Source organism: Alosa alosa, chromosome 9 (genome assembly GCF_017589495.1).
Source record: "Alosa alosa isolate M-15738 ecotype Scorff River chromosome 9, AALO_Geno_1.1, whole genome shotgun sequence".
Lineage (NCBI taxonomy): Eukaryota > Metazoa > Chordata > Actinopteri > Clupeiformes > Clupeidae > Alosa > Alosa alosa.
The window spans coordinates 15568817-15583668 of NC_063197.1; the positions used below are offsets into that span (position 1 = coordinate 15568817).

A 14852-nucleotide genomic window follows, 5' to 3' on the forward strand; every position below is an offset into this window, starting at 1 on the left:
GAGCTTTCTAAAATAATCCGTGGCTGATTTGGTGGTATAGGCATATATGAGAAATGGATAATCTTCATAGTTGGAACTTGAGGCAGGATCACTACGTTGCCAGCATGCAGTCTTCTGCATGTGACGCACTGTTTGAGTTCAGAGTGCGCCTTCCAAATCAGCCATGCTTGGTCTCATTCAACGTTGTGTTTAGTGAAAAGCCACATGCACCATAGTGATAACCTACCTGATAATGTAGGGCTGAGACAGCCTTCTCTTGCTGGGTTGAGGCTGGCCATGAATGCTGCTTAGTTGCAATAGGGATTCTGTATCCATGGCAACTGGGAGACATCCGCGTACACAGAGTTCACATTAGTGGGTTATACATAAAATTAATTGGGTGTAGGAAATGAGATTTCCTATCAGTGCCCTCAACAATCGAATGACTTTTCCCCTCAAATACGGATTTGCTCAAACTGTTGCAGTTCAGCCCATTCTCACTTCAATTTGACAATGGGAAAAAACACACATACAGCATCTGTCAAAAAGATGTAATGATTTATTCATAATTCCATGTCAAAAGTGCAATACCAGTTGTCATGCCTCACCTTTCAATGAAAAAACGTCTGGAAGTGTCATGGTTCATCAGACTCCTCTTATGGGGATTTCTCAGGATTTCTACACTCTAAACTCTCTCTTCCTCTCCAGTCTGCAGGGGGCTTTGAAAAAATAAAAATAGGCCTACATACAAATAATAATGTTTAAATATCACTTGTTCTGGCATGACCACTTAACTTCAGGAGAGTGTAAGCCTAATCCCTGTAACCTTGTTTGAGGAACGTCGGAAGAGGACCCAGAGCAGGGGCCACTGTGTTCTTTGTTTGAGCACATTTAGAGCAGGATGAGAACTCGTATGACATTTAAAACATCTGCCTTTGCGTAGGGGTTCCTGTTAGTATCACCAATCTGCCAAAAAAAAAAAACGGAACATATGCACAAGGCAACATATGCACATCAGCTGGTGCATTCATGTTCACCAGCTGATGCCCATGGTTCTTTATTAGTGTAGAGGTAAAACATGGGCCAATAGCATGGTTCATCCCTTCGCTCAATGTAGTTGACAACAGCATTTCACTGGAGCTAGAAGTGGAGTTCATCATTCATAACTCGGATAAAAGAAAGAAAAAAAATATTGAAGCCATGTAGATGAATTATCCTACTTTGGCAAATTTTTGTTGTGTGCAAATAGCACTAAAATTAAAAGACACAACATTAATGTGTCACTAATACACATATATACAAAACATAGGAAAGACAAACAGGTTTGTGGTTCAAGAGGAGAAGGGGTGGGGGGTGGGGTGGGGGTGGGGTAAGTGCCTTTCTGAGGCTTTCCATGACTGCCATTACCAAAAAATAAAGTAAAAACACATACTATGATCTAATACAACCCAATATTCTGATAAAACTAGTGGTGAGCATAGGTGTGCAAATACAGTTAAGACTATGTGGCACCGTCCTTCCTTAAATATGCAACCCACTTGGAAAATAGTAAGCCGACATTTGTACATTAATTTGAATATCAAAAGTATGTGCAAAAAATTGTGTGCAATTTGATTCTGAGGTAATGATTTTGAAGAGTTGTAGAGTAGGTTGACAATAATGACACCTGTCCCAACTGATGTCATCAACTGTGACTACGGTGGCCTGTTTGCCACCCTCTAGAGGCTCAGCAATAGGAGTATGATATGGACTGGAAACATGGGGTGCTACAGACAGTTTTGAGTAACAGAAACAAACACAATTTAACACAACTATATAAAAATAAACACATTTCCTCGTTTCAACCGTAACATTGCAAGCACCTTTCTTACCTCTTATATAAAATCAATAAATATGAAACAAAAGCAGTCGGATTTTCTGAATTAATAGTCCGACAAATACTGGCCATATCATTAAAACCAAGCTGTTATTGACAATTGCAACAATGCTTAATAAAGATCATTGCTTAACAGATAGCTTAATTTAAAAAAAATCATTCAGTAACTGTAATCAAAATGCTTGTCAAATAACTGTCGACAGGTGTCTCTTAAGTCCTTTTACATGAAAGCTGAGAAGAATATTCTAGAACCTGAGGTGAGTAAAGATGGTGTAAAGCAACTGAGCTGCTCAAATAGGGCACCTGTTGTTCTGTTTTGTTTTTGTTTGTTTGTTTTTCATTTTTGTCTCCTGATAAGACTTTTGGGCCCACAAACACAAACCTGAGCTCAGCATCATCCAAATTCAGTTCTGAACAGGGCAAGGTGGGAATGGAAGAGGGGCAGAGGACACCTGGGTGGGGTTCTTTAGTGACTTGGTGAGGCTGAAGTGTGTGTGTGTGTGTGTGTGTGTGTGTGTGTGTGTGTGTGTGTGTTTGGGGGGGGGTTGGGGGGGGTCGCCTCTCACGCTGTGGGCTCTTCGGCCGTGGGCAGGAAGTCTCGGGAGCGGAGGGCGTTGGACTGTGCCCTGCGGCGGGCCAGCCTGGAGTTGGAGGGGGGCGACAGCTTCATGGAGCAGACCACCAAGGCGCTGGCGTCCTCGCACTCCTCCTCGTGCTGGGACAGCTGCCGGTTGAAGGCGATTGCATCCGCAGCGAACTGCGTCAGGTCTTTGGTGCTGCTGTTCCTGTGGGCATTTGACACAAACAGGGACCAAAAGGTCAAGAAACTGCTGCCGTTTTTGTTTTTAACATCTAAGGTTTTGTTCGCAGTCACGATTAGCAACTATCGCAACTCCGTTAGATCCAAATTGCAATTCAACTGTTTCAGATCATATTACACATTTGTTTGCTATTGTAGACCCACAAACACCACATTTTGGAACCAATTTTTACACCACAAAAAAAAAAAGTTGTAAGTCTCTAGTTGTAAGATAGCATGAAGAGTCAGATTGAAAATGAGCATGCTTTCTGCATGAACTCCAAAATCAAAGAATGTTAAAGTATCAAAATTACCTTTGAAGGATGTGTGGAGTTGGAAGGCCTCTCTCTGGAGCAGTCTAGAACACAATGGGACAGAAACAGTGACAGTTCAAGGATTATGGAATGATTCAATGGAAGGTACATAGATAACATAACAAATTAATATTGTAAGATGCTTTGGGAACAAATTGGACCTGGCATCTGCCAATTATGACTCATTATCATCATCATAATCATCAACCATTGTTTATTCAGGGAAAATTGACTAAGCATTAAGCTCTTTTACAGCAATGCCCGGTGTTTATGTAAACACAAGCACAAGCCAGGCTCTGTACTCACTCCCTGCACCCAAGGGTGCTGTAGGACCTGGGAAGCGCTGAGGCGCAGTGTTGCATCTCGCACCAGCAGCCTGGAGATGAGGTCTTTGGCCCCATCAGAGATGTGGGCCCAGTCCCTATCTGGAAACTCATACTGCCCCTCCTGGATGCTCTCAAACAGATTGTTCTGGAAAAAGAAACGATAGTCCACATAAAAGGTGCGGTCCGTGATTATAATCATGTACAATTTTTGGCAAATTCAGAAAACTGGCAAATGACTATTGTCTTTAAAAACAAACAAACAAACAAACACCACACCTGTTCATACACAGTCATGATTTTGTAAGTGTTCTGGGAAACACAATGTTCCGGGAACAACATAGGGGCTGAAATCGAGCCATTGATGATTCCAGCCAAACATGACTATTGAGCAAAATGATCAACCTTTCACCAAATTCACACAGTCTGCCTGAGTTACCAGACCCTGTGGCTTGTTGTGTTTTTATGCCGCAAGCCTCATGAGTATAGTTTAGAGCTAGATTAGTCAGAGACTTGAATTAAAAACATTAATCTTGAATACGAAAAGATGCTTTGCAGCAGTGGGCTATACTACGAATCTCAATTAGTGGGTTAGCGAGGTATGTTGCGCTCAAAGCCAGGGTATGCTGTGACACGAAAGTGGCTCTGTTTTAGCGTCGCTGTATCACCATGGTGTCTTATGCTGCCAACCAAACCTGGTCGGGAGCAGGTTATGTGCTGAGTTATAGCTCAAATGGTGTAAAACTACCACCTACTGACCAATCAATTATCTTAAAAAACGAAGTTCTCAAGTGTAGGATTCTGTCATATATCTTAAAGGTGGAGCTCCGCCTCTACAAACACTTTGGATCTCGCAGGCGCTTTAACAGTGTTGTGCGTGCAAATATGCCACTATGGACATGCATACCATCTGATGACAATCGATTTATTTGACGTTATAACGGTATACCCCACAGATGTTGCTATGTAGCAAATCCTCACTACCTTGGAAGATAAAGAGTCACCACACAGAGCCAGATGGGACATTTTTAGCCAGAGATTTCCCATCCCTTTTCCGGCTCGGCTTTTTGGCAGGCGTTTATGATTGATGAAGGAATTTTAAATCCCATTAATCTGCACCTAAATCCACATTTATACGTACACTTAAACCCACAATTAAATCCACATTTTCTCCCTCATGATTAAACAACGCAAGGTCAAAAGTAGGACATCATACCTGGCAGGCGCGACAGGCCTCTCCGCGGTCCCATCCGCAGTCCGTCCCACAGTGACCGGTGAAGGGGGGGCTCCCGCTCAGTAAGATGTAGAGGATGACCCCTAGGCTCCAAAGGTCACAGCGTTTATCGTAAAACGAGGCCTCGTCTGTGAACACCTCCACTACCTCAGGGGCCATGTACTCTGCAGACCCACACTGTTGGCAGAAGGAAGTACGAATGGTTGAGGGAGCAAAGGGGCAAGTGTTTATTTCCGGTCATTCATATGAACAGATGATATATTACAAATATCAAATATTTCTGTTGCATGTATCCAGGAGCATGTACATTTTTTGTTGGTTAACTAGCTTCACTGTCCTCACAAAATGACTAAGATTTTAAAATACTGACCAAAAACCTTTGCTTCTCAAACTCGTACAGCAAGTCAAATTCAAGTCCTGCAAGAGGAAACTACTTAAAAAAAAAAGGCCCTGTAGCAAACTGACACCTTGGATGAACGAAAATATCCATGATCTAAAAAGATCATGTAGGAAAGCTGAGAGAACATGGAGAAAAACTAAGTTACAGGTTCACCGTGCCATTCTAAAAGAAAAAATTGCAAATTATAATAGAGCTATTCGGAATGAGAGGAGGAACCACTTCTCTAAGGTAATTGCTGAAAACAGTAGAAACTCTAGGGTGTTGTTCTCTACCATTGATAGGCTATTGCATCAAACACCTTTTGACACACTCAGTCAGGCATCCTCTCTAAGATGCAGAAGAATTTGCAGACTTCTTCAAAAAACAAAGTCATTTCTATAAGGGAGGCTATTGGTAACACAAGTAATATGTTTGATAGTACACCCAAAAACAGCCCCCAAAATTAAGGTCCTTTAGCACTATTACTCAATCTGAGCTTGGTAAAATTATAACTCAAACCGCTCTTCAACATGTGTTTTAGATCCAATCCCTACTACATTCCTCAAAAAAGTATATGAAGGCTTAGCTCCCTTTTTTTCTCAAGGTAATAAATACCTCATTAGAAACAGGTATATTTCCAACTGCTTTTAAAACCGCTGTTGTGAAACCTTTACTTAAAAGTCAAAACTTGACCATACCAATCTGAGCAACTACAGGCCTATATCAAATCTATATTTTTTTGAGCAAAGTACTTGAAAAAGTTGTTTGCAATCAGTTAAATACCTTCCTCAACGAAAACAGTATCCTTGAAAAATTCCAATCAGGTTTTAGATCAAATCACAGCACAGAAACGGCTCTAGTAAAAGATAGTCAATGATCTCAGACTAGCTACCGACTCAAACAAAGTCTCAATCCTTATTCTTCTGGATTTGAGTGCGGCATTTGACACCATTGATCATAGCATCCTAATTCACCGCCTTGCAAAGTGGGTGGGTCTCTCTGATAATGCTCTAAACTGGTTTCAAACCTACATTACTGGCAGAGATTTTTATATCAGTCTAGGAGATCATGTATCTGAAAAACATGACTTGCCTTTTGGTGTGGCCCAGGGGAGCTGCCTTGGTCCCCTGCTATTTTTTCTCTATATATGCTCCCATTGGGAAACGTCATAAGTCAGCATAATGTAAACTTCCACAGCTCATGCAGATGATACCCAATTGTATCTTTCTGTGGAGCCAACTAACCCAGATGGCCTTTGCTCCCTCACTGCATGCCTAACCTCCATTAATCAGTGGATGAGCAAAAACTTTTGAAACTAAATGATGACAAAACAGAGGTACTTCTGGTTGGACCAAAACTAAAGCGAGATATTATTCTTAGTAATCTGGGGAACTTGGCACACCAGGTCAAACCAAAAGTAACAAGCCTCGGTGTCATCTTAGATGCAGAGTTAAGTTTTAAGCCCCATATCAGTAAAGTTACTCAGACAGCCTATTTCCACTTGAGAAACATTGCCAAAGTGCGGCCCTTTTTAACTCAACAAGATGCAGAAAAGCTAATTCATGCCTTTATCACTAGCAGGTTAGACTACTGCAATGCACTTTTCACTGGTCTTCCCAAAAACATCTAAAGAAATTGGCACTCATACAGAACTCTTGGCTAGACTTTTAACTAAGACTAAGAAGAGAACACATCACCCTGTGTTGGCTGAACTGCACTGGCTCCCTATTTCCTATAGAATTGATTTTAAGGTTATGTTAATTACTTACAAAGCTCTGAATGGCATAGCACCTTCATATATCTCTGAGCTTTTAATATCTTATCAACCACAAAGGAAACTTAGATCATCCAATTCTAATCTTTTAATCGCACCCCAAAGTGCTCCACAAACAAAGTGGAGAAGCTGCGTTTATCCATTATGCCCCCAAACTATGGAACACCCTGCCTCTGTACATCAAGCAGGCGAGTTCAGTAAATATTTTAAAAAGATCTGAAAACATACCTGTACAGGAAAGCTTTTAGTTAACTCATCTTATCCTGTAGACTACATTTTCAGATTATTCTACATCTGCTACTATTGAGGGCGAGCCAGCCAGAAGCCGGATGGGCTCCCCTATTAAGTCAGGTTCTGCTCAAGGTTTCTTCCTGGAATATGGGAGTTTTTCCTTGCCACAGTTGCCATATGGCGTGCTTGTGGGGGTAAGAGGGTTAAGGCTGCCAGTCTTATGGCGTCATTTTCTATATTTTTTTATATGTTGCTGAGTATAACATAAACAGCAAAGAAAAGTGATTGATAATGACTGACTGACTATTATTGTGTTACATGTTTCAAATGTAAAGCACTTTGAGCTGCATTCTGTGTATGAAAGGTGCTATACAAATAAAGCTTTATTATTATTATTATTATTAACGGAAACATCATCTGCTAAATTTAAGCATACAGCAGATATGTAGGTCGCATACCATATTTTATGTCATTTCCCATAATTAGGCTACAGTAATTTCCTGTGTATCAGCCGCATTGTGTATAAGCCGCAGGACAGTGTTTTATGCAAGTTAAAAGAAACAAAACCATATCAATACCATATTAACCCATTTACTCCTGAAATGCCTGCTAAAAACGCCTATAGAATCCTGTGGCATTCTAGACTAAATAACCTTATTTCCTGAGGGTTTTCTGAAAAAATACAAAGAATTGTCAACGTCTACCAAAACCTTACTATCTAAGCCTCTGCACACCTATAAACATGAAATAAAAAGCATGCTGCGCTACGCAGCAACCAGCGGGAGAGTCAATGTTGCGCTATGCAGCAACAGGCGGGAGTACGGTGTTCATTTTAGGACATCCTCAGACTCAGGTGTCAGACTCAGAAAAACATCGGTCATCTTCAGACAAAACAGCCTCAGCGTCAGAAAAACCTCTGTCATCTTCAGACAAAACTGCCTCAGCGTCAGAAAAACCAGACTCAGGTGTCAGACTCAGAAAAACATCTGTCATCTTCAGACAAAACTGCCTCAGCGTAAGAAAAACCTCTGTCATCCTCAGATAAAACTGCTTCAAACCAAACTGCCTCAGAAAAAGTGGAGTCAGGTCTCAGAAAAAATGCTGTCAGAAAAAGTGGAGTCAGGTCTCAGAAAATCAGGTCTCAGAAAAAACGCTGTCAGAAAAAAAAGAAAAAGACGAAAAAGTCTCAAATGAAAAGTTATTGTGGGGACAGAAGAAGACGACGGATACAGAACGGTGAGTTTAATATTATGCTTAATCGTTATTCTGTCACTGGCAGGGTAAGAATTTCCGGCGCCACCGACGGCCGACGTGAAGCCCCTTTGAAAATCATAGGTTTACAGGCCCGGTGGCCTTGGTTTTTTTTCAATATTCTTTTTGTGTCCTACTAATAGCGATTTTTATTTAGGCTGCTGGCCTGTCAAAATAATCTTAGCATTCACAGCGCCAAATTAATTTAGTCTTTTACGCAGTGGAGAAAGTGACATCGCCAAGAAAGTGCGTCCAAATTCACCCATTCTTCTCAGTTGAACTACTCATGAAGTAGCCTATTCATCACACAGACATCACAAGTGATGTCACATGAAAAACTTTTTCTCAGCTTTTAAGCGATGTTAGCCGATAATTGCTGTGTTGAGCGGTTCATGAGAAAAGTAAATAATATAATTCAATTTAATCATACATTCTACTGAAGGTTTTTCGTCCATGATCTCCCTACCCATTCATCTCGGTGGAATACTTTACGAACCCTTCTTTTAACACATGACAAACCACATATCAGAATAAACAGCAGACCTTACCCGAACATAAAGGTGTAAAGCAATCCCCTGTACAGTTAGCGTTCCAGAGTAATCCAGTTTTGAATTTGCAGTAAATTTAGGCATGCATTGATGTCTCCAAATTTGGGCTTTAAGTTTTACAATGTGTTTAAATTGTTCCACTAAACGATTTCATAACGGGCCAAATACAAAATAAATGTTACAAATATCACCTAGATATTGGTAAATCAGAGGACAGCTGACTAAGAGTTTATGAAAGTAGCCTGATCACAAAATGCTAAGCATGCATCTAGGCTATTTGAGTTTCTTAAAGATGAGCTGTGCTTAAATTTAAATTGTTCAATACATGATTTCATAACAGGCCAAATATAAAATAAATGTTATATATAGCCTAGATATCTGTTTTTATTAGATGATCAGATGATTTACAGTTATATGTAATATGTCATGTTTCATGTTTTTGTTATGTTTCATACAATGATGCAGGTCTACTGCAGTGAATAGGCTAAATACAACTTTGATCATTTTTATAGCCTACTACTGTATAGTTAACTTTGGCCTTGGTGCCCATGTGGCCTTTGTGCCCCCCACCAAATATGCCCAACTGAAGGCCAAGTGGCCTTGCCCCCAGAATGGTGAAATTCAAGCCTGGTCACTGGCATGTTATATTTGGTGCTTGGTTAGATGTAGAAATTATAAGTAAAAGGTAGAAAGTGATCAATGGTATACACATTGTAGGAAATCCATGGATGTAACTTAGCTAACCTCACTTAGCTAGTAACATTAGCAGCTGCTGTAAAGGCACATTCGAGTAAGCTTCACATTACTACATACAGCAAAATAATTTGTTTTTAGGTAGGATTACGGTACATTCAATGAGCTAGGGAAAAGTGGGTTAAACATTTTTCCACCCACGAAAGTCCAGAGCGACACCTGGACCATTATTTCTTACTTTTGCTAACCATTTCCCAGTTGTACACTACCTACCAGTAAGAAACCTGCATCATTATCATCACATCATTATTCCCAAACCCCATAAAGACAAATGTGCTATGTCATGATGTAATACCATATAATACCATTATGATAATACATGAAATAGCAGGTACCAACAACAAGGCACATTTCTCTAAATAAGTTAAGATAACATCTCATATCAAATGAATTCAACAACGCTGCAGTTATTGTCCCCTGGGGATTACATTTCAAGTACCTGTCTATCTTTATGTCTGTCTATTATTGTTGTGCAATGACAATGACAACTGCTAACGTTTTATAATGGTATTATATGGTATTACATCATGGCATAGCACATTTGTCTTTATTTAATACTTAATACTTTTCTGAGACCTGATTTTCTGAGACCTGACTCCACTTTTTCTGACAGCGTTTTTTTCTGAGACCTGACTCCTTAGAGATGTTTTTCTGAGGCAGTTTGGTTTGAAGCAGTTTTATCTGAGGATGACAGAGGTTTTTCTTACGCTGAGGCAGTTTTGTCTGAAGATGACAGAAGTTTTTCTGAAGCTGAGGCAGTTTTGTCTGAAAATGACAGATGTTTTTCGGAGTCTGGTTTTTCTGACGCTGAGGCAGTTTTGTCTGAAGATGACAGAGGTTTTTCTGACGCTGATGCAGTTTTGTCTGAAGATGACAGAGGTTTTTCTGACGCTGAGGCAGTTTTGTCTGAAGATGACCGATGTTTTTCTGAGTCTGACACCTGAGTCTGAGGATGTCCTAAAATGAACACCGTACGGGAGATAGAATGTTGCGTCGTGCAGCATCCAGCACGAATGGGTTAACTGCCCCCCGTGTATTATTAACGTCATAGCTGAAGACATTTTGCAAAATCAATGTATAAGCCGCAGCTAATAGTTGAGAAACGACAGTATAACCTCTGCCTTTTCATTGTCACTGCTAGTTTACACAGAATGACTATAATTTTCTGCTACTACTTCACCTGTGCGGCCTTTACTTTAAATTCGACCCATAGCTCCTTTAAACCTCGTTACAGTCAGAAAGCAGGGACTTACAGGTGTGGTGAGCTCAGGGGTGGTGATGGGGGTACAGGCACTGCTCAACTTCACACCGCTCCCCAAGTCAAAGTCACAGATCTTCACTGGAGACACCTGCGCGAGAAGGGAACATCACATGGAGTTACACACTAATATATACATGCTCAACAATTAGAGTGTAGAAAATGAACTATTAAATTAATTGCTGACTATTCTGGTAATGGATTAATCAGACAATGATCCCAGCTTCTTAAATTTGTTAAAATGAATAGTTTCTGATTTCTTTACTCCTCTGTGACAGTAAACTGAATATCTCTGGTTTGTTGGCAAATTAAAACCTTTGGGGCCAATTCTTTGGTTTTTGTAAACACTGATCACTCAAATCATTGAACTTTTACACCATTTTCTGAAAGTTTACAGACCAAACAATGAATTGAGTCATCGAGGAAATTGAGAAAAGAAACAGATTAAATCAACAATGAAAATACTGTCAGTTGCCACCCTACTCAACATGCTCAAATTGTGTAAGACAGATTACAGTTGCAAAAGATGAAGCAGCAGTTGTCTCTGATGTGGCGAGTGTGGTTGGAAAGAGTGTAACTGAAACTGAGAATGAGGGTAACTGCCAAGCCTTTCAACTAGCCCAAAATTCCTCAGAAGTGCTGTGACCGACTTCGTAGCAAAATGTTGTCGTGTCACATCTTGTCCATAGTATCAATTGAATTGTATTTCACCTGAACTCTGCAACATTTACTACTAGAGAGGACAGTTGGATAGTTTATAGGAGTTAGCAATCTGCAGTTGAAAGCCTTTTACCTGGTCAGGGTATTCACACAGGATGTTTTCAGGCTTGAGGTCACGATGAGCAATACCTGTGTATATGACACACACATATTACAAAACTGAAGATTGCAAATATATGTTGCATATTATGTTCAGCTCACACAGGAAACTTGCACAATTTCTACCTTTGGTGTGAAGGAAGTCGAGCGCTTTAGCTATATCCCTAACCACTCGACTGGCCTCCCGTTCATCAAAGTGCTTACGGTTCTGGATGTGGGTCAGAATAGATCCTTCACATAGAAAAAAATAAGTTAAATGTTATATAAACAGTACAGTACTACAATGTGATATGTAATAAAGTAGTGTCTCTGGTAGCCTGAATTAACATAGAACATACCTCCTTTTAACTTCTCAAACACCAAGTAGAAGCAATTATCATCTTCAAAAAATTGAATTAGTTCCAGAATGTTCCTAGGACCACAAAAACTCAGCATGAATAAACACATCCCCAATGAATGTGACAGCTTTAAGAGTTAGCTTATCTTGGTAAACAGTTAAAGAGCTCTTACTTGTTGCCTTGGCACTGGTAGAGTGTTTCCACCTCCCTGAAAACCCGGCTGCGACTGTGTCCAGCCTTCTTCTCAATGATCTACAACAGGCAATGACACACCACTGGTTAGTACGAGGATCAAGGGTTACAAATAATCATATTTTCCACTCGCCGAAAGAAAGATAGGTGCCATGTTTTATGTAAGGGAACCTACGGCCTTGATCAAATAGACGCTCACCTTCACAGCATACTCATTCCCATTCTGCAGGCTTATGCAACCTTGCACCTTGGCGTAGGCTCCCTGTCCGAGCATCTCTTCAGTCAGCTTGTACAGATCTACAGGAGGGGAGAGAGGAGGCAAAAAAAACATGACCTTTAACCTTTCAAAAGAACTTCAGGATAAGGGAACATAATTCCAATGTTAACATTTCTTAAGCACCCAACTGTGAACATGGTGCAAATTGACAAAAAAACAAATTTCCAGTCCAATCTCTGAGATGATAGCCTTTCCTAAAATCCGTACCAGTAAATGCTCCACTGAAGCTGTCTGTGGCTCTGGTCCTCCTCTTCTTCTTCTTCCGCATAGGATGCTCCGCAATGTCCACAGGCTTGCTGGCCTCCATGGCTAGAAACAACAAGACGACGAAGAAAGAAAAGAAAAGAAAACATTCAGAGTCTGCCCTGAGATGTGTCTGGGCAAAGGTAAAAGCTCATTTTCAGAAGCTGGCTGGTGTGAGGGGATACCTGTGGAGGCCTGGGGGAAGCAAGCTGGCTCCTGAGCAGAGGGACCACCGGCCTGTAGGCAATCCCCCACTGAGCCTGACGCCGCAGAGTTGCTCTGAGGAGGCAAGAGGGATGCAGGAGAGAAAGTAAACGCAAGTTACACACATATGTGGGAGCCCTAATATAACAAGTCAAGAAAAGAGAGAGGGAGAGAGTGATGGTGTTAAAAAGTGAGAGGGGGGAAACAAAAAGTGAAAATAAAGAGCAAGAATAACAGCCAGCATTGTGTGAGGTTTCATAGTACGAACAATAAACGACAAAGTTCCAGCTCTGTATTGCAGCAAACTCATAAACTGCGGGGAGCTATATTCTGGATACAAACAGCCAGTGAGCTGTGTAATTACAAAGAGCAGCACAGCCCAGTCTGTGACATTAAAAGAAGACCATCTATTTACATGGCAGCCATCCAAAGGCAGTAAAGTGATGGGAGATGAGGTGAGGAGGAGATTATGAGTCAGTCCTAAATTGACCCGGGGAGATTCCTGGTACTATTTGCACTTTCAGGGCATCAAAGAGAGTGTGTTAACACTTCCGCTCAGATATGCTGATGACCTCTGCTGATGCAATACTTTCCTCAAACTCAGTATGTTAGGCCTGCCACAGTGTTGCGTGAGTTTACAGGAAGTTAGACAGGGCCGCCAGATAAAGTGAACTTACAGAGGCTCTCTGGCCAAGTCAGTTATTTATTTATGATATAACCTTTCCATGGGAAAAATTAGGTGATACCTTCAAAGATTGATTTATACAATCAATATTTGTTTAAAAGCCAACCAAGGCCATAAAAACATTAGATTACAGGTTTGTGTAGTGGATTGAATGGATTGTCAGTGTAAAATACTGTTAGGCAGCCACAATTCAGTTAGCAGTTAGAGTTAGTAGAACTAGCCTACATTACACATTGACCAACAAATACACTTTTGACATGGGCATGGTAAAAACTGGAATGTCACACAGTAGATTTACTGAATGTTACCTGAAGGGAATACTGGAAAGCCTGCAGCTCGGCAATCTGGCTGTGCCTCACCATCCCTGCTAACTGCAACACAAAGAACAGTCCCGAATCAGCCACAGGCAACGGGAGATTTGAAGATAAATTACTACCGTGATGCAGGCACTGGCTTGCAACCTTTGCAATGCAAAGTATTTCACAGATAACTGACTTTTAACCCTTTAACACTTTCCCGCGAGATATGCTAAACTTTTGAATTAAACTCTATAAACCTTCCTACCAAACTAAGAATTGGCAGGGGTCTGAGAATAAACATGTAAATTAGCTCAGTGTAGCAAGTAACGTTAGCTGGCAATGTATTAATAGTAATCCCGTAGCTAGCAAACTTGGTAGGTTACGTTAACCTCTCAAACCACTTGTCGCACTGGCGATCGTTAGGTAGGTAAGTTAACTTAATGTTTGCTGGCTAGCTACATTTTTTCCCCCATGTGAGGTTTGGACTACCTAAGAATATATGGTTTAGGAGATAACGGACTCTTTAATCTCAGAATGAATAGCCCAGTAAATGGATTTGCTAGAGCGGGGCGCTTCTACTAAACATTAGCTTTGGTGAGCAGCATTGCTGACCACTACATGAACTGTTAATAAACTACGCGTATGAAAATCACTACATAGTATATATAGTGTAAATCTGAACCAAAATAAAATAACCAATGAACAAATGATGACCGACTAATTTGAAGTCTGTCCGTCCGTCCTCATAACGGCCGTTAGCATAACATAGCATAATATCAACGATTTATCAGTCACAACGACAGTTAGATATCGTATTTACAACAATTGCATTTATAATATAAGTCTGCTTTATTATAATATACTTATTTAGTTTAAGTTATAAATCAAACCTGAGATATGGAATGTCCAAATGAATCGATAGTGAGCCCCTCTGCCATTCCCTGTGCATTGCGTCTCTGTTCGTGATTCCTGGCGCGCGCTGCAGATGAACGGCAAAAGCAAAAACATCATTCAGTCCCACCCCTGTGGAGAATTCCTGATTCCTATTGGTCCAACACAGAGAATGATTCTGCGTC

At 40.7% G+C, this 14852-nt stretch overlaps 1 protein-coding gene across 1 annotated transcript; it reads right to left on the bottom strand.

Annotated features, from left to right (window-relative positions):
* Positions 1-518: 518 nt before the first annotated feature.
* mknk1 (MAPK interacting serine/threonine kinase 1) lies at positions 519-14780 on the bottom strand. The gene is made up of 14 exons (XM_048252470.1): positions 14667-14780; positions 13786-13848; positions 12774-12867; positions 12553-12654; positions 12268-12365; positions 12049-12128; positions 11877-11950; positions 11665-11769; positions 11513-11568; positions 10715-10810; positions 4508-4702; positions 3275-3439; positions 2969-3012; positions 519-2640 (listed from the first exon to the last, which is right to left on the bottom strand). Exons 1-14 carry the CDS (start codon positions 14712-14714, stop codon positions 2418-2420), a joined length of 1443 nt encoding a protein of 480 aa, XP_048108427.1. The 5' UTR covers positions 14715-14780; the 3' UTR covers positions 519-2417.
* Between the last annotated feature and the right edge of the window lie 72 nt (positions 14781-14852).

Excerpts from the sequence above, each read along its gene's own strand:
- mknk1 (XM_048252470.1), bottom strand. The coding sequence starts at position 14,714 with ATGGCAGAGGGGCTCACTATCGATTCATTTGGACATTCCATATCTCAG. Across the intron at positions 11,569-11,664 it reads CGACTTCCTTCACACCAAAG|GTATTGCTCATCGTGACCTC; the intron begins GTAGAAATTGTG and ends TCATATACACAG. Across the intron at positions 3,440-4,507 it reads AGGCCTGTCGCGCCTGCCAG|AACAATCTGTTTGAGAGCAT; the intron begins GTATGATGTCCT and ends TTCTTTTTCCAG.